Genomic DNA, 23,098 nt, shown 5'->3' with positions numbered 1-23,098 from the left:
AAGATGCAACATTTTTTTGATCGCTAGAGAAACAATCGGGTAACTGTATTTGGGGTTCCAGCAGAGGTGCGGTAGGGTAGGCTGTCACGGGTAACACAGGGGCGGCCACTTGCGGGTTATGCTCCTGCTGGTAGACTTTCTGGGCCAGATCCTGCACCAATTGGTTGAGACCCTGCATTTGCTCTGTTAACACTACCAAGTGGTCCATGGCAAACAAAGCCAGACAACAGGGAAGAGCAGGTTTTGGGCCTGTAATTCTGTCACAAACAAATACATGGTAAACAGTGAAGTCCCTGTTCTTCCCAAACCTCTGTCCCTACCTACTTGTACGACCCGACCTAAACGACGGCGCAGAACTGGGCGGTGTTCCCTATACTAGTACAAGTGAAACAGACAAACGGATAAGACAGAGACAGTACAAAATAACAAAGGGTCACCTGGGAAGTAGAGTGGCAGGGCAATTGCACCACGGACAAGTCTGGATGCAAAAGGGGGAGTCAGGCAGGCAGGGTCAAACTGGAGAGTGCAGAAAAACAAAAAGTCCGAAGGCAAAGAAAAGTCAGGAGTCCAGCCGGGGTCAGGGGTCACAAAGGAGTCAAAATGCAAGTCACTCAGGGGAGTCTGAAACAAGGGAAAGCACCAGGCTAGGTAACTCTAATTACAGGCAAAGGCCTACTACCCCAGTCTGAACTAAATAAGGAGAGGGCAGGAGCTCAGCTACATCAGCCAGGCTTTGATTGGGCTGACGCTCTTGAGCTCCTATTGGCTGCAGACTGCTTCAGTCTGCCAGGACGTACGACGCCCGAGCGAGTAACTCTCGACGTCCTGGAGACCGAGGGAGCCGCAGGAAGGGAGTACGTGACAGGCATGTAGTTTGTTTTTAGAAATGGGTGCTACTGAAGTGACATCATTTGAAGGGTCGTATAAGCATTTTGCATTTTGTCTACCTAATACAGTTGGACCATGTCATATTTACAAAGTTTGTTCAGAATTCCAGTATGCAAGGCTTCATGGCTAAGTTTATATTTGTGGGCAGGGGAGTCCCAAGATATTTATTATAAGAAGCTTTTTAATGATAAGGGAATCTTTGCTGTACCTGTGTTTTATTCTGCTATGCCCCAGAAGACTATGCCCCTAGAACACGTCTGCCCTGCCTTAGAGAAGTGCAAACAGAACCCAGAAGTCTGTATCTTTAATTAAAACTGAGTTTATCAGGAGCAGCACCTGAATAATCCAATGCATTTAAATTATTATTTATCTGACACCTGTTGATTACACTTCATCTGTATTTGATTCTTGAGAATACACATACAGTTAATAGTGGTGCTGCGGCCAGGAGGTCTGGTACAGAAGCACTATTTGCCTTATGGTAGAGTGGCCAATCTCATGGGTGTCAGTACTAGAATTAAAGGGCTCCGAAAAGGCAAAAAAATATATATACATAGCTAAAAGGGGTGAAATACAACACGATAGCTGAGGACATAATTCAGAGGAATTATGAGGTTTAAAGGTGTTTTCTCACTTTAGACAATTATAAAACATACATGGGATATGGCAAAAAAATTCTTATTGGTAAAGGTCCCACCTCTTAAGCCATCACATATTAGGAGAATGAAGGCTTCCTGACCCTAGTTTGACAAGTTAAGGTGTCCATCAGTGTAGACTAAAAAGAAGAGGTTGCTTGGACCCCCCTCTATGTGCCCCAATAGAGAGTCGCTTTGTTACAGCTGCTCCCTCTCTGGTCGAGTCGGCACATCCACAGCCATTAATTTGGATGGCTGGCATGTAATGCTACATATTCCCTACAGTGGATACTAAAGGGGAGTTAGAGAAACCAGGCATGTGACGATAAGCTCATTGGCGAGCTGACTTTTTTTTGTAGGAATGAGGTTTTCATGAAGCAACCCTTTTAACTTTAGTTTTCATTGTCAAGAGCAACCTAAAAGTACAGTATATAATGCATGCCAATGGAATTTACTTAAATGATAACTTTTGCGTAAGCAAAAAAATGAATTGAACATCCGGCCTGAATTTTTCAGCACTACAGCTGTCAAGAAATTAAGAAGCGTTGATTAAATAAGAAGCTTCCAGTACATATCTCTTACCAGCTGCTACTATGCTAAACTATGTCATTGTTCTATGAATCACTGCCTATATACATTAATATATAAAGTGCTTAGGAAAAAAGTTTCATCATAATTATCAGGTGATTCTAGCTCAGTCTTTATTCTTATTGCTCAGCATCATCAATACAGCTAAAATTTGTGAATATTCCACTGTATTGCATGAAACTTGCTCAAACAAATATTGTTTGCATTTCTTACATCACCTATATTATTCATGTATAGCTTTATACATTAGGGCCTGTTAACATCAGCGTTTGGTTTCCGTTCATCAGTTCCGTTCAACCTTTCCGTCAGAGGAACTGATGAATGGAAAGCTGAACGGAAACTATAGCTTCCATTTGCATTACCATTGATTTCAATGGTAATGAATCCGTTGCATTGGGTTTCTGTTTGTTTCCGTTCCGTAAATTTTCAGTTTTTTTCACGAAAACAATAACGTAGTCGACTACGCTATTGAGTTTAGGATCCTCGGTGATCTAGGGCAGTGAAGGGGTCAATTTTAGGATCTCTGATAGAGGGCTGTGAGGGGCTTAATCTTTCATACCAAGGGAGGTAGCTTCTTTTTGTGTAAGTAACTGAAGGCAGGAGATGACCGGTGCAGGGGGTGCTCAGCTTAAAAGAAAAATGTTTACTCAAACACTATTTAGCAGGAGGTACAATGTTCCTTTAGATTCTGGGGCTCATTAGACATACAAATAGATGTTACATCTTACCATACAAAATAAGCTGCCAGTTGACACTGATGTTACCGGAGATCAATGGTAGTGCAATATAAGTTAAGGAACATATGAGACCTTTGCACTTGCAATGATTTCAGAGATTCCTTTTTCTTCCCTACTCCTTTAAAGTTATATATAGTTAGGCCTCATGCACACGACCGTGTTTTTGCGTCCGCAATTCCCCCGCAAATCCACGGGAGAATTGCGGACCCATTCATTTCTATGGGCCCATACACACTATCCGTGTTTTCACGGGTCTCCACATGTCCGCACATCCGTGCCGCAGAAACTCCGGACATGTCCTATTATGGGCCGCAAATGCGGTGCGGACATGCCAATAGAAGTCAATGGGCCCGTGGAAATTGCGGATACACCGCCGTGTGTCATCCGCAGTTTGCGGATTTGCGGAAGTGTTGCTAGGCGCCGACCGGAAATGACTTCTGTCGTCGTGAAGTCTGGAGTGCATGAGAGCAGCAGAGAGCAGCAGAGAGCAGCATGGCTTCAATAAACGTAGAGAAACTAATCATCCTGGTCCAGCACAAGCCCTGTCTGTGGAATAAGCGGGTGGAAGAATATGCAGACAGGAATATGAAAGATCTTGCCTGGCAGGAGGTCTGCAGTGAGGTGCATCCTGAGTGGGAGAAGGCAACTAAAGTGCAAAAGAAGCGCATGGGTAAGTTTCACAACTTGATGCGGTTTCTGAGTACTCCTGTCATGTCATAATGACATGCCTGACGTTTTGTTTGGCGGTTGGATCACTGAAACACCCACCAATCGCTGAAATGAAGCTGCAGAAGTGCACGTGAGATTGTGGGGGTCTCATGGCTCTGAACAGCACCGATCAAAACGTGACATGTCACTATGAGGGTATGTTCCCACACACTAATTACCGACGTAATTAGTGGGTGTTTGACCTCTATTACGCACGCTAAATACGCTGCAATAGCGTTGACAAACATCTGCCCAGTGAAAGCAATGGGCTGACGTTTGTGTGTTCAAGCGGCGTGTATATTTACGCGTCAATAGACGCCCGCGTCAAAGAAGTGACCTGTCACTTCTTGTGCCATAATTGGAGCCGTTATTCATGGGCTCCTATGAAAATCATTTACGTCCGTAAAGGACGCTGCGTTAAAGCGCCAGCACATGCCTTTACGTCTGAAATTACGGGTGATGTTTGATCTGTGATTGGTTTATTTTATATCATAGTCGAAAACGTCAAAACACGCTGGAACACGTGCAGAGACCAATTCAAGCGTGAGATAAATGACAAGGGGAAGAGCGGAGACGGACGTCTGAAAAAAAAGCCATACATGTACACCAAACAACTTTCGTTTCTTCTTGATGTAATGCAGGTTGGCCCGTAAGTATTGCTTATATACTTTGACCATTGTAGTCTGCCCATGTAGCCAGTTGTGTAAGTACCGCTGTAGCAGCCGTAGCGACTGCTACGGGGACCGCGGCATGAGGGGACTCCACCATGTCCGGAGGCTCCGCTAGCAGCCGCTATGACGGCTACAGCGGGACGCAACTGAACACTACGGCTGAGCAGGGAGGTATCTCCCCGCTCTGACATTAAACAACAGACATGTATCCGCTAACCACTGAATCGGGGATACATGTGTGATCGCTGGCATTGACAGGGAGAACGGGGGCCAGAAAGTACCCTGAACTTCTCCATCCCAAACCTCGTACTTTCGCCAGCTCCGTCAAAATGAATGGAGCCAAAGTCGTGCTTGTGCGCATACATAACCAGCGCTCCTTTCAATTTTTGGGAGATGTGCAGACGACAGAACTTAAGGGGACTTTCAGTCCCCCCTTCACCCTATCGCTGCCAGCGATAAGGCATGTATTTATAGGACACACTATAGGTGGCATTTGTCCGGGGGGCGGGGAGGGGGGCCTGTATGGCGTTAGCGGCATACATCCCCCTCACTAGATAACGCCGTACAGTCCCCCTATAGATAACGCCATATAGTACCCCGGTAGATAATGCCATACAGTGTACAGTGTGGGGCTGTATGGCGTTATCTACAGGGGTGGGGGCAGCAAAAAAGGCACTATCTACAAGGGGGGGGGGTTACACCCAGTGGAGGGATGGCCCCAGTCAAAAGTTTGCTATGCGGCCCTGTCTTTCCTAGTTAGGGCTCTGCATGTAGTGATGCATACATAGTGTATTTGCCCAGCTGTAGACATGACGTTAAATTACTACAAAAATTCCCTAACATTATGTTTTCATTTTCAAACAGAACCAAGGATAATCTGGAGGAAGAAGAAGACTCTGATGAGACTCAAATTGAAGAGCCTGACGTAGCTTTGGGGACTGCTAGGTCCACTTCCACTCCTGTGACAGCGGAACCAACAACAGTGGATAATCCAGTCTGTGCCGCGGAGGAAGAAATTATCCCCCGAGGTAAACGTCGACGTTCTGCCAAAGGTCCAACACGTACAGAGCCAAGGCAGGAAGTCGACTTGCGTGTATTAGAGCACTTAGAGAAAAGAGCTACTGAAACTGAAGAGGGCACCTTCTGTCGCGCTCTCTCTAATATTCTTAAAAGAGTGCCAATTTCCAGACAGATAAGGTGCCAAACAGCACTAATGGAAGTCGTGGAAATATTTGCGACACATCCTGACCCACGTGCAATGCATCAGGCCATCGAGTTTCATAGACGGGGGTGTGATGCAAGCACCTTCAACTGTGTCCCTCCAGCACCTGCAGCAACCGCGCAAGGCATCCAGCATCCGTCATATGTTGACTCAATGCCGCTATTCAGTGTCGATCGTTCAGTTTATGGCATGCCAGGACCTTCTCAGCAACAGTATGGGCACATGCAGCAGGGGGAGTCAGTTCCACGACCACATCATGAACCTGCACCTTCGCAATCCTTCTACAATTTATAATTTACTTATATAACATAGTTTTGTTTATGTTTGTTGACACTATTTTATGCAAGAAATAAAATACGTTTATAGTTAATTATGTGTTTGTCTTTATTATTATTGCAAAACATAATGAGGTATTGGTCTGCATTTCTGCCAAATGCAAATAATCGCTTTTTTTTTTTTTTTAAATTAATAAAGAATTAAAAAAAAAAAAACAGAAATACATTAGCTCGCAACCCGCGTCAAGGGTCCTCATTCTCTTGCGAGTCCCTACTCTACTACTGCAACTTTAACTACTAACATTTGTAACATAAACCGGAAATACAACAGTCCCTCTCAAATTTTAATTTGGCAGACAAAGCACATCCCTTTGCCAAGGAACTGCTCCCTCAGGTGATACAAAATAGTCTGTATACACATTACGGACTGCCAGTCCAGACACTCCAGGTCTTCTATGTGGTGTGTAGTCCAAAGGGATGTAATTAGGAGAGAAATGGTTCAGCTCTGCGTCCACTGCCGACTCATGAATCCTCAGAAAATTGTGGAGGACAACACAGGCTTGGATAACCTTTGTCACATTTTCAGGATTCATCTGAATGGAGCTCTGGAACACACGCCACTTGCAGCTTAGAATTCCGAAGGCGCACTCCACATACCGTCTTGCACGTGTAAGGCGGTAGTTAAAAATGCGCCTCTGTTCATCTAAGCCACGCCTAGGGAATGGACGCATCAGGTGAGGGGACAGTCCGAAACCTTCATCACCCACAATGACAAAGGGTGCTGGTGGTCCTGTAGATCCTGGAAGCTGTCTAGGTTCCGGAAGGTCGAGCTGGTTAGATGCTAGCCGTTCACCCATTCTGGAAGCCCTGAAGATGCCAGCATCCGCAGAGCTTCCATAGGCCCCAATATCGACAATTATAAACCGATAGTCACTGTCAGCCAAGGCCAACAGCACCACCGAGAAAAACTGCTTATAATTAAAATACTGAGACCCTGAGTGAGCAGGCTTTTTTACGCGGATGTGCTTACCATCCAGCGCACCAACACAGTTGGGAAACTGTGCTGATTGGAAGAAGCCATCGGCAATCCGAATCCAGTCCTCTGGCTTGGGCTTTGGCATAACTGCTGCTCGAAGTCGCTGCCAGATGACTTCGCAGGTAAGCCTGACAATCTTAGAAATAGTGGAGCACCCCAGCAGAAAATGGAAATGTAGCGAGGCAAAGGAGTTGCCGGTAGCAAGAAATCTGTAAAAAAAAAAAAAACATATATATCAAAATATGCACAGACAGGAAAAATATCTGCAACACGGTGGCAAGGCGGCAATATGAACAGGGGACAAGTATACTAATATTGTTTGCAGGGTAGAGACATGTCGTAGAAGGGGATTTAGGTTTTCTTACCTCAGAGTGACGATCAGGCGTTCCTCTGGAGAAATGCAACGTCTCATGGTGGTGTCCTGGAAGATCAGTCCAGGACGAAGGTCCGCCAGCAGACAGTCAAAAGTTTGCACGGACATACGGCAGTAGCTGAGGAACTTGTCCGGGTGCTGCCGCAGGTCTGAGTACAGCATGTTAAAATGCCCCTTCCTAAGCCGTTGTGAGATAATGGGGTGAACCCAATATCTCCTCCTCCTCCTCGGTTCTTCGTCCAGCATTGGTGGTTGCTGTCCAAATCGCCTGGAGAGGAGCCAGTACAGGAGTACATCATCCACATCATCCGAAGACATGTTCGCAGTGAGTAAACTGACAAAAACCACAGCTATATCAGCAGCGCAATCTCACTGAACTCGCACAAAGCAAAGATCAGGGAAAATGCAGCAGGAAATGGCTCCAGAGCGATCATGTGACCTTCTTAGGGGGTTTGACCAAGCTTTTGGCATCCTGTTTAAAAGTCCTTTTTTTTTTTTTTTTTTTTTTCATCCGCATTTTTGCGGATTACATACGGATGAACTGCGGACTACATACGGATGAACTGCGGATGACATTCCACGGAACACGGTCCTGGAATTTGCGGACCAGAAAAACACCACGGTCGTGTGCATGAGGCCTTAATGTGTGGTATGATGGGCTCTAGTTTTTATAAGCCTCAGAAGAACAGTAAATCAGTATATGTGTACAAATTGTCACATTGTTTCCTTGCCAGGCATCCTGTTCATTCAGTGGAAATTTCTAATTTCGGGATTAGGTTCCATAATATTAACGTTTCAATGCAAAAGACATACATAAATGATTATTTCATGAGTGAGAAAACACCATGGTTAATTTTCGCAGGGTCTTTCTGGTTCATTAGTTTTATGGCGGGGCTGATGTAAAGCGGTATTTGATGAAATCTGACAGAAATGTATTTCTATTCAAATACACAGTGGTAGTATTTGTTTATTGTGCAGCATGATCTTCAATCTTTTCATTAATGGATCCATTATACAAAATAATACAAAGAAGGTTATTTTTTTGTATTTATTTGAGAGTATTTCATTTTTACAATCTACACTTGTTGAACATAAAAATAAATTTTATAGGGTTTCAGCAATAAAGTCTTCTATTAATGCAACATCTCTATATAAACATCATAACGACAACATTTATTACTCCATGAAAAGGAAGGACAGCTTGCGGGGATCAAAACATTATTGTTTTGTATTATATATTTCCCAGGCCAGCTTCTTGACAAAGCTATGATAAGCCATTAAAATTGGTTTTATAAATGTTATTATGTGAATCAGGCAGATTAAACATAATGGAAATGAACCCATATTTTCCAATCTTAGCTTGTTTATGGCGAGAACAATAGGTAGTTATACTTTTTTGATCTATTCAGTACAAATAAAAGATAATTTTTTAATTACATTTGTATATGTATATAAACACTAAACTCATATTTCATACTCTTTTTTTTTTTGCTTCCCCCTTGATTTCCCCATGATATCTAATAGTTGCATTTTATGGCATCTACATTTTTGGACAGAAAATAATTAAAGTAAATATATAGACTCCAAACAGAGTTGTGTTAACGGCTGGAGACTGCTTAAAGCACCGCTGTCCCCCCAAAATCATCTAGGCAGCTCCATACACAGATAGTTATAGCACAAAGAGACAAAAGAGCCTTTAACGCCAATGTATCAATATATAAAAAATTATAAATTTTATTTGGACAAACAACATATAGATTAAAAAATGAACCAACAAAGTATGACTCCAGAGAAGTTACGGAGACCGCACTCACAAACTGCTACACACAATGGTATATGGGCAAGCAAATATCCAACACTGTATAGACCACCCCACAGTTGAAATCAAAGACAATGCATAGCATAGGGTTGACTGGTCAAATCAAAGGACTTACCCATGTGTGAGACAGAAGGTGAGAGAGTGTCTGCTCCGCTGTATACCCCTATTAAATTCACACAGTAATAATCCATATATATTCACCAGTCAGGAGGTCACCAAAAGTTCTAAGGAGTAAGGCCCCATGCACATGACCGTGCCCGTAATCACAGCCCACGATTGCAGGCACGGCCGCCCGCATTTTCGGGCCGTGCACCGATACAAAGTATAGGAGCACGGCCCGTAAAATACAAAAAATAGGACATGTTCCATAGTTCCCGGCACGGTTCTACGGCACGGACACCCATCCGTAGCGCTACGGAAAGGTGTCCGTAACCAATAGAACCGAATGGCTCCGTAAAACGCGGACCGTGGTATGGTCCGTGTTTTTACGGTCGGGTGCATGAGGCGTTGGTACTGCTTAGGCTGGGTTCACACGAACATGTTCGGTCTGTAAAGGACGGAACGTATTTCGGCCGCAAGTCCCGGTCCGAACACACTGCAGTGAGCCGGGATCCTAGCATCATAGTTATGTATGACGCTAGGAGTCCCTGCCTCCCCGTGGAACTACTGTCCCGTACTGAAAACATGAATATGTATGGCGCAGAGCATCTCCAAAACACCAGATCTTGTGGGGTGTTCCAGACATGCAGTGTTTAGTAATTTTCTAAATTGGTCCAAAAAAGGAAAACCGGTGAACTTGTGACAGGGTCATGTGTGCCCAAGGCTCATTGATGTGTGTGAGGAGGGAAGCCTAGACCGTTTTGTCCGATCCCATAGAAGAGCAACTGTAGCACAAATAACATTAACCCCTTAACGACATGTTACGTACTAGCACGTGACAGCCATTAAGGGGATGTATGGAGCGGGCACATGGGCTGAGCGCGCTCCATATTCAGTGGGTGACGGCTGTGTAATACAGCCCACACCTAACTACAACGAGAGGAATAAAAGATTACTTTGATTCCACCCGTTTAACACCTTAAATGCCACGTTCAATCGCGACCGTGGCATTTAAATTGCTCCAATCAGGGGGCGCCCCACTCCAACGCGTCATTGCCCCCCCAGGACACGATCGGTCGGTGACAATGGTTGTTATGGCAGCCTGGGGGCCTGATGAAGGAACTTAGGTCTGCTGTTTTTGGCAGGGTTTGAAAGGTGACAGTCCGTATAGCGATTTACTGCAATACATTAGTATTGCAGTATATCATGCAAGCGATGCAACGATCGATGGTTCAAGTTCCGTAGTGAGACTAATAAAAAAAAGGAAAAAAACTGTTAAATAGTTTTTCATAATGTTCCAAAAAAAATAAAAATAATAAAAATGTAAAAAAAAAAACACTTTTGCTACTTTTTCCCTAAAGCAATGTAACAAAAAAAAAAAAAGTTAACATAACTGGCATCACCTCATATGTAAAAGTCAGAACTATCTCAATATAGTGTTAGTTAACCCGCACGGTGAACACCGTAAAAAAAACCTCACACTGCTAAATTGATGGAAAAATAAAAAAGTTATGGCTCAGAACATGGCGACACAAAAATGTAATTTATTTTAGCCAATAGTTTTTTTTTGTTTTTTTTTTAAAAGGGGTAAAACATAAAGCAAAACATATAAATTTGGTATCGCCGTAATTGTATCAATCTGTAGAATAAGGTGTATATGTAGTTTTTACCTCCTGATGACACTGTAAAGTCAAAACCCCCCTAAAAATTGCATAATCGCTGTTTTTTGCCCATTTTACACCACAAATCATTTTTTTCAGCTTCCCAGTTCATGGTGCCATGAAAAACTACAACTTGTCCCACAAAAAAACAAGCCCTCATATGGCTATGTCGACGAATAACTAAAAAAGTTATGGCTTTTGGAAGGCGGGGAGGAAAAAACAAAAATGAAAAAACTCAAATTGGCCTTAGTTAATATCTATGACAGAAAAGTATCAGAACAAAAAAGCCTACAGTGGGCATATGGACACCAGAACGGGACCATGAAGCAATTGAAGAAGGTAGTTTATTGAAACAATCAAAACAAAATGGCTAACCCAACTTAACTTTTTGTACAACACATGACCAGGATAGATTTTTTTTTAGAGGTAAACAATGAAGATTCCTATCAAATGACAGCAAGCAGATCTCTTTAAAACTGTAAGGCATTGATACAGAAAGTTTATGAGAAAATTGTTTAACTTTTCTCTATAGAAAAAGTATATAATTTCTTAAACTGGAATTCCCCTTTAAGGAGGTAAAAGGTGGTCTGTAGGCCAATTGGAGTCTTCTGCTGAACGAAAGGGTATTCGCCTTTTTTAAGAAGTTCATTTTAGAAACCCCTGTAACAGATCTGCCCATCTACCTTGTGCCATCAATAATAATGGTGTCTTGTGATGTGGTAGAGAGACAAATGGGCTCCTTTGGGCACCCAGGCCTGGGTATGACTGATACCTCTGTATTCCCTATAGATATGCCCTTACCCTTATGGGACCATCTATTAGCTCCTTTCTCAATATCCTGGAAATACAGTAGCTGAGGACAAATAAGTCTAGGATTCTTCCTGTCCCTTGGTTTTATGTTAAAGAGGCTCTGTCACCAGATTATAACTTGACTATCTCCTACATAATGTGATTGGCGCTGTAATGTAGATAACAACAGTGGTTTTTATTTTGAAAAACGATCATTTTTGAGCAAGTTATGAGCTAGTTTAGATTTATGCTAATGAGTTTCTCAATGGACAACTGGGCGTGTTTTACTTTTTACCAACTGAGCATTGTACAGGGGAGTGTATGACGCTGACCAATCAGTGACCAATCAGCGTCATACACTTCTCATTGTTCCAGCCCATTGTTACAGTGTGATTGTGCAGTGAAATAAGCTGGGCTGGAACAATGAGAAGTGCAGGACGCTGATTGATCACTGATTGGTCAGCGTCATACACTCCTCTGTACAACGCCCAGTTGGTAAAAAGTTAAAAAACGCCCAGTTGTGCATTGAGAAACTCATTAGCATAAATCTAAACTAGCTCATAACTTGCTCAAAAATGATCGTTTTTCAAAATAAAAACCACTGCTGTTATCTACATTACAGTGCCAATCAGATTATGTAGGAAATAGGGAATTTATAATCTGGTGACAGAGCCTCTTTAAGTTACTTGTACATGATGAGATCCAATATTAATAATTTTGTATGATCTCTTACAAAGTACCTATACAGGGATTGTTATAGTAAGATCTGTTAAATGCTTTGTTGCAAAGTCACTGTGATAGAATAATAAGGTAATTTAATAATCTGGGTACTGAAGGAATCATGTTATTCCCAGACATTTGTCATTTTATTTCTGAAGTGCCCCACTTGACAAATGAAACCCAGGCAATTGACTTATTGGATTATTCTTGATATTGTAAATTGCTCATGATATCTAATGATTATACTGCAGAGATTCCAGTAAACACTAGTAGATACACTGCTAAAATACACAAATTACCCTAATGGAATCTGACTAATCTGATGAGAGTTTGTGCAGAAGGAGCCAATTATTGCAGAAATGTCTGACATACAGCTGAAAGCCATCTGTGAAGAAATTAAATTAAATATGAACATTATCATTAAGGGTAAAAATATTTGTACACTTTTACAATTTTCCAGTCTACATGTCGCATTATATTTTCTGTCTAGTTTGTCATATATTTTAGTACAGTAAAATTTTTGCAAAGGGCAAATCTTTTTTTACTAAGTCATCCTTTTATCTATTAGTAATGTGTCTCTCTGTACTCTGAACAACTTGCTGTATTTGGGTAGGCAATGTATCTCTGAGTTTTCTATTATTCCTATATAAATACATAATCAAATTATGGAGTGGAGAAAGACTTTTTATATATATATATATATATATATATATATATATATATATATATTTATTTATTTTTTTATCGTTTTTTTAATCTTTTTTTTTTTTTTCAATGGTGCCAATTACAGAAAGTAAAAGTGCAAAATCATACAATGACAAAATTGCATAATGATGACAGATACTTGGCAGAGTATAGCTGAAATCAGGTACCTCATTGGTAACATTACCAGAACCAATAGAGTAGTATGGGTACAAAAATATACTGTATGTTATACTAATATCAAAACACAGAGTTAGCTAAAGAACATGGAAATGGTCTATTCAAGTCCTTGACCATGTAGCAGACTAACTTGATCAAACGTCTTTACAGAAGAACAGTAATATATTACTCAATGCGATATCAATGGTGTAATTTATGCATGTTAGAAAGCTCTTAATTCCATTACCACCGCAAAGAGGGGAGTGGACAATGTACCCACCCACCAAATCAATGATAAAAAGTATACATTTTAAGCAGTGTCGAGTGTAAAAAAAGACGAAGTTTGTTCTTTTGAAAGAGACCGCAAAGAAACAAGAAAACTGTCAAATAAATGTTAGAGCAAGTGTCTTCTAAGCCCCTTCTGTATACTTAGCTGAGCATGGGAGTGGACTGCTAACTTCATCCCCAGTAGTAACAATTGGTATTTCAGTATAGAGGATTGCATAATAATCACAACTGGTGAGGCACTCCTAGTCAAGTCCCTCTACTAGTACATTAAATCAATGGCTGCTAATCCCATTGTCTGGGAGCCCGGGAACATGCCAGTGCAGAGGTGTTCATCAGAGAAAGGAGGTACTTGGATTCTGGAAAAAAATTTGAGATAGGTACAATTTGTATAATATTCAACCTTGATACAGTAAGTCCGCTTTAACGAGAAAAGGCCAGGGTAAGCCTGTAAAGGATCTGCCAGGCACAACTTCTGTGTATACGCCCATAGGTAATCAGTCTGCACCTGAGCCTATGTCTCTGAGCCTGACTGCATCTTCCACCACTCAGGATGGCAGGCTTAAGAGTGGGAGAGCCTATCGCAGCCTTGTCAGACGGAGCTAGCTCCCGCCCTCTGTCTATTTATATCTGCCTTTCCTGTTCCTCCTTTGCTTGTGATTCTTCTCGTGTGGTTTCCTGGCCCAGCTACAGCTTCTAACTATTTGATCCTGCTCCATACTGACCCTGGCTTACTGACTACTCTCCTGCTCTGCGTTTGGTACCTCGTACACTCCTGGTTTGACTCGGCTCGTTCACCACTATTGTTGCTCACGGTGTTGCCGTGGGCAACTGCCCCATTTCCCTTAGCTTTGTGTACCCTTGTCTGTTTGTCTCGTGCACTTACTGAGCGTAGGGACCGCCGCCCAGTTGTACCCCGTCGCCTAGGGCGGGTCGTTGCAAGTAGGCAGGGACAGAGTGGCGGGTAGCTTAGGGCTCACTTGTCCGTTTCCCTACCCCCACCATTACATAATCACAAGCCCATATACCTAGTCTACCCTGGTCCCTGACACTACTATGGACCCCCTTGAGACCCTGGCCCAGCAAATGCAGGGTCTCTCCCTACAGGTCCAGGCCCTGGCTCAGAGGGTCAACCAGCCTGACGCTACCATGGTAGTGCCCCTCACCTCTTGAACCCCACCTCAAGTTGCCTGACCGGTTCTCAGGGGACAGGAGTACTTTTCTCTCCTTTCGGGAGAGTTGTAGGCTCTACTTTCGCTTAAAGCCTCACTCCTCAGGTTCTGAGAGCCAGCGGGTGTGTATAATTATGTCCAGGCTCCAGGAAGGGCCCCAAGAGTGGGCCTTCTCCTTGGCTCCTGACGCCCCTGAACTTTCCTCCGTTGATCATTTCTTTTCTGCCTTCGGACTCATTTATGACGAGACTGACAGGACTGCCTTTGCCGAGAGTCAGCTGCTGACCTTACGTCAGGGTAAGAGACCTGTTGAAGAGTATTGTTCTGACTTTAGGAAGTGGTGCGTAGCTTCTCTGTGGAATGACCCTGCCTTAAGGTGCCAGTTTAGGTTGGGTCTGTCGAACGCCCTGAAAGACCTGCTAGTTAGCTATCCCTCTTCTGACTCCCTAGACCTGGTTATGGCTTTAGCGGTACTACTTGACCGACGTCTCAGGGAACGACAACTTGAACGTTTTTGTGTTTTCCCCTCTGACTCCCCCATGATGCCTCCCGAGGTCCCGTTGCTTCGCTCTTCCACGGAAGACTCGGAGGTACCTATGCAACTCGGGGCCTCTGTGTCTCCCCGACAACGTAGAGAGTTCCGCAGGAACAATGGTCTCTGCTTCTATTGTGGGGATGAAAAGCATCAAGTGAACACCTGTCCTAGGCGTAAGAATAAGCAGCCGGAAAACTTCCGCGCCTAAGTGATCATCGGGGAGGTCACTTGGGCGCACAGGTATTTCCCGTAAATATGAAACATAATAAAATCTTGCTTCCTTTTCAGGTCTCTTTTGGTGGTAGGTCTGCTACCGGCAGTGCCTTCGTGGATTCAGGGTCTTCTGCTAATATCATGTCTGTGAAATTTGCTATGTCTCTAGCTATGCCTTTGATTGATTTGCCTAAACCTGTCCCGGTAGTGGGTATCGACTCCACTCCTCTTGCTAATGGTTATTTTACTCAGCATACCCCTGTTTTTGAACTCCTTGTTAGCTCCATGCATTTGGAGCAGTGCTCTGTACTATTGATGCAGGGATTATCGTCCGATTTGGTTTTAGGCCTTCCCTGGTTGCAGTTGCATAATCCCACGTTTGACTGGAATACCGGGGAGCTTACCAAATGGGGTAATGAATGCTTGACGTCATGTTTTTCTGTTAATTCTATTTCTCCCCCTGAGGAGGTGAACACGCTACATGAGTTTGTTCAGGACTTCGCTGATGTTTTCTCTAAGGAGGCCTCCGAAGTGTTACCTCCTCATAGAGAATACAATTGCTCTATCGAATTGGTACCAGGAGCTAAGCTCCCTAAGGGTAGGATATTTAATCTTTCTTGTCCCGAACGTGAAGCCATGAGAGAGTATATCCAGGAATGCCTGGCCAAGGGTTACATTCGCCCCTCTACTTCTCCGGTAGGTGCTGGCTTCTTCTTCGTAGGGAAGAAGGATGGTGGTCTTAGGCCATGCATTGACTACCGTAACTTGAATAAGGTCACTGTAAGGAACCAGTATCCCCTTCCTTTGATTCCTGATCTCTTTAATCAGGTTCAGGGGGCCCAATGGTTCTCTAAGTTTGATCTACGGGGGGCGTATAACCTTATCCGCATCAAAGAGGGGGATGAGTGGAAGCCTGCGTTTAACACGCCCGAAGGTCATTTCGAATACCTCGTCATGCCCTTTGGGTTGTGTAATACTCCTGTGGTCTTCCAGAATTTCATAAATGAGATTTTAAGAGATTACCTGGGGGTATTTCTTGTAGTGTACCTTGATGACATACTGGTGTTTTCCAAGGACTTTTCCTCCCACATTGAGCATGTCAGGAAGGGGCTCCAGGTCCTTCGGGAAAACAAACTGTTTGCGAAAACCGAAAAATGTGTGTTTGGGGTACAGGGTATACCATTTTTGGGTCAAATCCTCACTCCTCATGAATTCCGCATGGATCCCGCCAAGGTCCAGGCTGTGGCGGAATGGGTCCAACCTGCCTCCCTGAAGGCGTTACAGTGTTTCTTGGGGTTCGCTAATTATTACAGGAGATTTATTGCTAACTTCTCGGTCATCGCTAAGCCTCTTACGGACCTCACTCGCAAAGGTGCTGATCTCCTTCACTGGCCTCCTGAGGCTGTCCAGGCTTTTGAGGTCCTTAAGAAGTGCTTTATCTCGGCCCCAGTGCTGGTTCAACCCAACCAAATGGAGCCATTTATCGTGGAAGTTGACGCATCCGAGGTGGGAGTGGGGGCTGTCTTGTCCCAGGGTACCAGGTCCCTCACCCATCTCCGTCCCTGTGCCTACTTCTCCAGGAAGTTTTCGCCGACTGAGAGTAACTATGATATTGGCAACCGCGAACTCTTAGCCATTAAATGGGCATTTGAAGAGTGGCGCCACTTCCTGGAGGGGGCTAGGCACCAGGTAACGGTCCTTACCGACCACAAGAATCTGGTTTTCCTAGAATCTGCCCGGAGACTAAACCCGAGACAATCTCGATGGGCGCTATTTTTTACCAGATTCAACTTTTTGGTTACCTATAGGGCTGGGTCTAAAAATATTAAGGCCAGCCCTCCTTCGGAGGAAGATCCTGCTTGTATTTTGCCTCCTGGTATAATCATTTCTTCTATTGATTCTGATTTAGTCTCTGAAATTGCGGCTGATCGAGGTTCAGCTCCCGGGAACCTTCCTGAGGACAAGCTGTTTGTTCCCCTGCAATTCCGGCTAAGGGTACTTAGGGAAAATCATGACTCTGCACTATCTGGTCATCCAGGCGTCCTGGGTACCAAACACCTCATTGCCAGAAACTATTGGTGGCCTGGGTTGCCTAAAGACGTTAAGGCCTACGTCGCCGCTTGTGAAGTTTGTGCTAGGTCCAAGACTCCAAGGTCCCGACCAGCAGGCTTACTACGTTCTTTGCCCATTCCCCAGAGACCTTGGACCCATATCTCCATGGATTTTATTACCGATTTGCCTCCATCTCAAGGCAAGTCGGTGGTGTGGGTTGTAGTAGACCGCTTTAGTAAGATGTGCCATTTTGTGCCCCTCAAGAAACTACCCAATGCCAAGACGTTAGCTACCTTGTTTGTCAAACAATCCTGCGTCTCCATGGGGTCCCTGTCAATATTGTTTCGGACAGAGGGGTACAATTTGTTTCATTGTTTTGGAGAGCCTTCTGTAAAAAGTTGGAGATTGATCTGTCCTTCTCCTCTGCCCTCCATCCTGAAACTAATGGCCAAACTGAGAGGACTAATCAATCTCTAGAACAATATTTAAGGTGTTTTATCTCTGACTGTCAATATGATTGGGTCTCATTCATTCCCCTCGCCGAATTTTGCCTTAATAACCGGGTCAGTAACTCGTCAGGGGTCTCCCCCTTTTTCTGTAATTTTGGGTTTAATCCACGGTTCTCCTCCGTTTCACCTGGTAGTTCCAACAATCCCGAGGTAGAGGTCGTTCATCGGGAACTGTGCACAGTCTGGGCCCAGGTTCAGAAGAACCTAGAGGCGTCCCAGAGCGTACAAAAAACTCAGGCTGATAGAAGACGTTCTGCTAACCCCTTGTTTATGGTCGGGGATCTGGTGTGGTTATCGTCTAGGAACTTGCGCCTTAAGGTCCCGTCCAAGAAGTTTGCTCCCCGGTTTATTGGGCCGTATAAGGTCATTGAAGTCCTCAATCCTGTCTCCTTCTGACTGGAGTTGCCCCCATCTTTTCGAATACACGACGTGTTTCATGCCTCCCTCCTTAAACGCTGCTCCCCGTCCTTGGCTCCCTCGAGGAAACCTCCTGTTCCCGTTCTCACCCCTGAGGGGGTGGAATTCGAGGTGGCCAAGATTGTGGACAGCAAGATGGTCCAAGGCTCCCTCCAGTACCTGGTCCATTGGAGAGGATACGGGCCTGAGGAGAGGACTTGGGTACCCGCCCGGGATGTTCACGCTGGGGTATTGGTCAGGAAGTTCCACCTTCGTTTCCCCAATAAACCAGGTCCACTTAGAAAGGGTCCGGTGGCCCCTCATAAAAGGGGGGGTACTGTAAAGGATCTGCCAGGCACAACTTCTGTGTATACGCCCATAGGTAATCAGTCTGCAACTGAGTCTATGTCTCTGAGACTGACTCCTTCTTCCACCACTCAGGATGGCAGGCTTAGGAGTGGGAGAGCCTATCGCAGCCTGGTCAGACGGAGCTAGCTCCCACCCTCTGTCTATTTATACCTGCCTTTCCTGTTCCTCCTTTGCTTGTGATTCTTCTCGTGTGGTTTCCTGGCCCAGCTACAGCTTCTAACTATTTGATCCTGCTCCATACTGACCCTGGCTTACTGACTACTCTCCTGCTCTGCGTTTGGTACCTCGTACACTCCTGGTTTGACTCGGCTCGTTCACCACTCTTGTTGCTCACGGTGTTGCCGTGGGCAACTGCTCCATTTCCCTTAGCTTTGTGTACCCTTGTCTGTTTGTCTTGTGCACTTACTGAGCATAGGGACCGCCGCCCAGTTGTACCCCGTCACCTAGGGCGGGTCGTTGCAAGTAGGCAGGGACAGAGTGGCGGGTAGATTAGGGCTCACTTGTCCGTTTCCCTACCCCCACCATTACAAAGCCACACAATTCTTGCATGTTATAAGCAGCTTAAAAAGCCTGAAGGTGGCCTGCAGAAAGGTCTACAAAGCATGATCAGAGTATGCAGGTTACATAAAGAGGCTCTGTCACCACATTATAAGTGGCCTATATTGTACATGACGTCTCTGTGATTTACAGGATAGCAGGCGTAGTCTCGCGAGATTACACTGTAAGCTGTCATTCACAGCGAGATCTCGCTGTGCTCTGCTGTAAATCACAGAGACGCTACAGAAGTGGTCAGGATTCTGAATACACATCATGTCCTGGCAGGAGATAATGTATATTCATTATCAGGACACTGCAGTAATGTTAGTGTGTGTGTGTGTGTGTGTGTATATGAGGCTGCAGATAGCGATATAGCTATATCGCTATCTGCAGAGTAAATGAATGGAGAGAAGTGTATGATGCTGATTGGTCAGCGTCATACACTTCTCTCCACAACACCCATTTGGTCATATAGTAAAACACGCCCAGTTGTCCATTGAGAAACTCATTAGCATAAAGCAAATATAGGTCATAACTCCGTAAAAAATTATCGTTTTTCTAAATAAAAAACACTGCTGTTACCGCCATTACAGCGCCGATCACATCATGTACAATATAGGCCACTTATAATGTGGTGACAGAGCCACTTTAAAGAGGCTCTGTCACCACATTATAAGTGGCCTATCTCCTACATAATGTGATTGGCGCTGTAATGTAGATTACAGCAGTGTTTTTTATTTAGAAAAACAATCATTTTTGACAGAGTTATGACCTATTTTAGCTTTATGCTAATGTCTTTCTTAATGCCCAACTGGGCGTGTTTTACTTTTTGACCAAGTGGGCGTTGTACAGAGAATCAGCGTCATACACTTCTCTCCATTCATTTACACAGCACATAGTGATCTTACTAGATCACTATGTGCAGCCACATACACACACATTAACGTTACTGAAGTGTCCTGACAGTGAATAGACATCACTACCAGCCAGGACGCGATGTCTATTCAGAATCCTGACACTTTGCTAACGCTTGTGGTTAATTTACAGCACAGCAAGTAAACTGACATTTACAGCGAGAGTACGCTTTCTGGGCTGTAAATCACACACAAACGTTAGCGAAGTGTCAGGATTGTGAATACACATCATGTCCTGGCTGGTAGTGATGTATTTTCACTGTCAGGACACTTGAGTAACGTTAATGTATGTGTATGTGGCTGCACATAGTGATCTAGTAAGATCACTATGTGCTTTAAATGAATGGAGAGAAGTGTATGATGCTGATTGGTCAGCGTCATACACTTCTCTCCACAATGGCCACTTGGTCAAAAAGTAAAACACGCCCAGTTGGGCATTAAGAAAGCCATTAGCATAAAGCTAAAATAGGTCGTAAATAAAAAACACTGCTGTAATCTACATTACAGCACCAATCATATTATGTACTAGACAGGCCACTTATAATGTGGTGACAGAGCCTCTTTAAGTCCATCAGAGAGATACAGTGAAGGAAATAAGTATTTGATCCCTTGCTGATTTTGTAAGTTTGCCCACTGTCAAAGACATGAACAGTCTAGAATTTTTAGACTAGGTTAATTTTACCAGTGAGAGATAGATTATATAAAAAAATAACAGAAAATCACATTGTCAAAATTATATATATTTATTTGCATTTTGCACAGAGAAATAAGTATTTGATCCCTTTGGCAAACAAGACTTAATACTTGGTGGCAAAACCCTTGTTGGCAAGCACAGCAGTCAGACGTTTTTTTGTAGTTGATGATGAGGTTTGCACACATGTTAGATGGAATTTTGGCCCACTCCTCTTTGCAGATCATCTGTAAATCATTAAGATTTTGAGGCTGTCGCTTGGCAACTCGGATCTTCAGCTCCCTCCATAAGTTTTCGATGGGATTAAGGTCTGGAGACTGGCTAGGCCACTCCATGACCTTAATGTGCTTCTTTTTGAGACACTCCTTTGTTGCCTTGGCTGTATGTTTCAGGTCATTGTCGTGCTGGAAGACCCAGCCACGAGCCATTTTTAATGTCTTGGTGGAGGGAAGGAGGTTGTCACTCAGGATTTGACTGTACAAGGCTCCATCCATTCTCCCATTGATGCGGTGAAGTAGTCCTGTGCCCTTAGCAGAGAAACACCCCCAAAAGATAATGTTTCCACCTCCATGCTTGACAGTGGGGACGGTGTTCTTTGGGTCATAGGCAGCATTTCTCTTCCTCCAAACACGGCGAGTTGAGTTAATGCCAAAGAGTTCAATTTTAGTCTCATCTGACCAAAGCACCTTCTCCCAATCACTCTCAGAATCATCCAGATGTTCATTTGCAAACTACAGACGGGCCTGTACATGTGCCTTCTTGAGCAGGGGGACCTTGCGGGCACTGCAGGATTTTAATCCATTACGGCGTAATGTGTTACCAATGGTTTTCTTGGTGACTGTGGTCCCAGCTGCCTTGAGATCATTAACAAGTTCCCCCCGTGTAGTTTTCGGCTGAGCTCTCACCTTCCCCAGGATCAAGGATACCCCACGAGGTGAGATTTTGCATGGAGCCCCAGATCGATGTCGATTGACAGTCATTTTTTATGTCTTCCATTTTCTTACTATTGCACCAACAGTTGTCTCCTTCTCACCCAGCGTCTTACTTATGGTTTTGTAGCCCATTCCAGCCTTGTGCAGGACTATAATCTTGTCCCTGACATCCTTAGAAAGCTCTTTGGTCTTGCCCATGTTGTAGAGGTTAGAGTCAGACTGATTAATTTAGTCTGTGGACAGGAGTCTTTTATACAGGTGACCATTTAAGACAGCTGTCTTTAATGCAGGCCCCAAGTTGATTTGGAGCGTGTAATTGGTCTGGAGGAGGATGAATTCTTAATGGTTGGTAGGGGATCAAATACTTATTTCTCTGTGCACAATGCAAATAAATATATATAATTTTGACTATGTGATTTTCAGGTTTTTTTTTTATATAATCTATCTCTCACTGGTAAAATTAACCTAGCAAATAAAATTCTAGACTATTCATGTCTCTGACAGTGGTCAAACTTACAAAATCAGCAAGGGATCAAATACTTATTTCCTTCACTGTAGCTGGGAGGATAAGATGACTGCCTGCTCCCGAGCGAAGAAGGCCATATTTTTTTTCTAGATCCATTAACTTGCTTATTTATATAATATTTCTAGATTTTCTAGGAAATGCTCGGTAAAATAAATATCAAATTTTTTAGTGTGGGCTTTTGCATTCATTAAAGGTCCTTCAAAAGTGCATTCACTTTAAAATCTAAAAATGACAATCAAATGTTTAAATAAAAACACACAAAGCTTTCATTGATAATACCAATGAAGTGTATTCAGCCAACGCAAAAATAATAAGGTATCCCATGACAGTTCAGCTCTGTCATTCAGCCAAGTGTACTCAGGCTACGCAAAAATAAAAGCAATGTCTTTTTATCTCACATTTATTTTTCTATTTTCACATAATAACAAAGGTCTAACCACCCCATCCCCCAAAAAAACAAACAGACATCATTAAGTATGTAGATTCAAAAATAAATAACTCAATTAATTCTTCCCAATTTTTTCCTCACTCATTACATCACTATGATAAGAATATTTTAATTGCCATCATAGAATATCATTGGAAGTTTTGAAGTTTCATTTATATGCAATTCAATTCATGTTTTTATATTTCATTTAATGAGGCTCTGTCACCACATTATAAGTGCGCTATCTCCTACATAAGGAGATGGGCGCTATAATGTAGGTGACAGTAATGCTTTTTATTAAAAAAAACTATCTATTTTCACAACGTTAGGAGCAATTTTGGTTTATGCTAATGAGCTTTCTTAATGCCCAAGTGGGCGTATTTTTACTTTCGACCAAGTGGGCGTTGTACAGAGGAGTGCATGACGCCGACCAATCGGCATCATGCACTCCTCTCCAT

General features: G+C 43.5%; 1 protein-coding gene across 1 annotated transcript in view; it reads left to right on the top strand.

Annotated features, from left to right (window-relative positions):
* Nucleotides 1-3,392: 3,392 nt before the first annotated feature.
* Nucleotides 3,393-23,098, top strand: part of LOC142760519 (uncharacterized) — a 77,657-nt gene continuing 57,951 nt past the window's right edge. Inside the window, exons 1-2 of the mRNA XM_075863718.1 lie at nt 3,393-4,205; nt 5,092-5,573. Coding sequence (XP_075719833.1) covers nt 4,156-4,205; nt 5,092-5,573 — 532 coding nt within the window. The 5' untranslated portion in view covers nt 3,393-4,155. The remainder of the gene's footprint in view (nt 4,206-5,091; nt 5,574-23,098) is intronic.

Source organism: Rhinoderma darwinii, chromosome 4 (genome assembly GCF_050947455.1).
Source record: "Rhinoderma darwinii isolate aRhiDar2 chromosome 4, aRhiDar2.hap1, whole genome shotgun sequence".
In the NCBI taxonomy this organism is placed as follows: Eukaryota; Metazoa; Chordata; class Amphibia; order Anura; family Rhinodermatidae; genus Rhinoderma; species Rhinoderma darwinii.
This window is presented reverse-complemented; position numbering and strand designations above follow the sequence as displayed.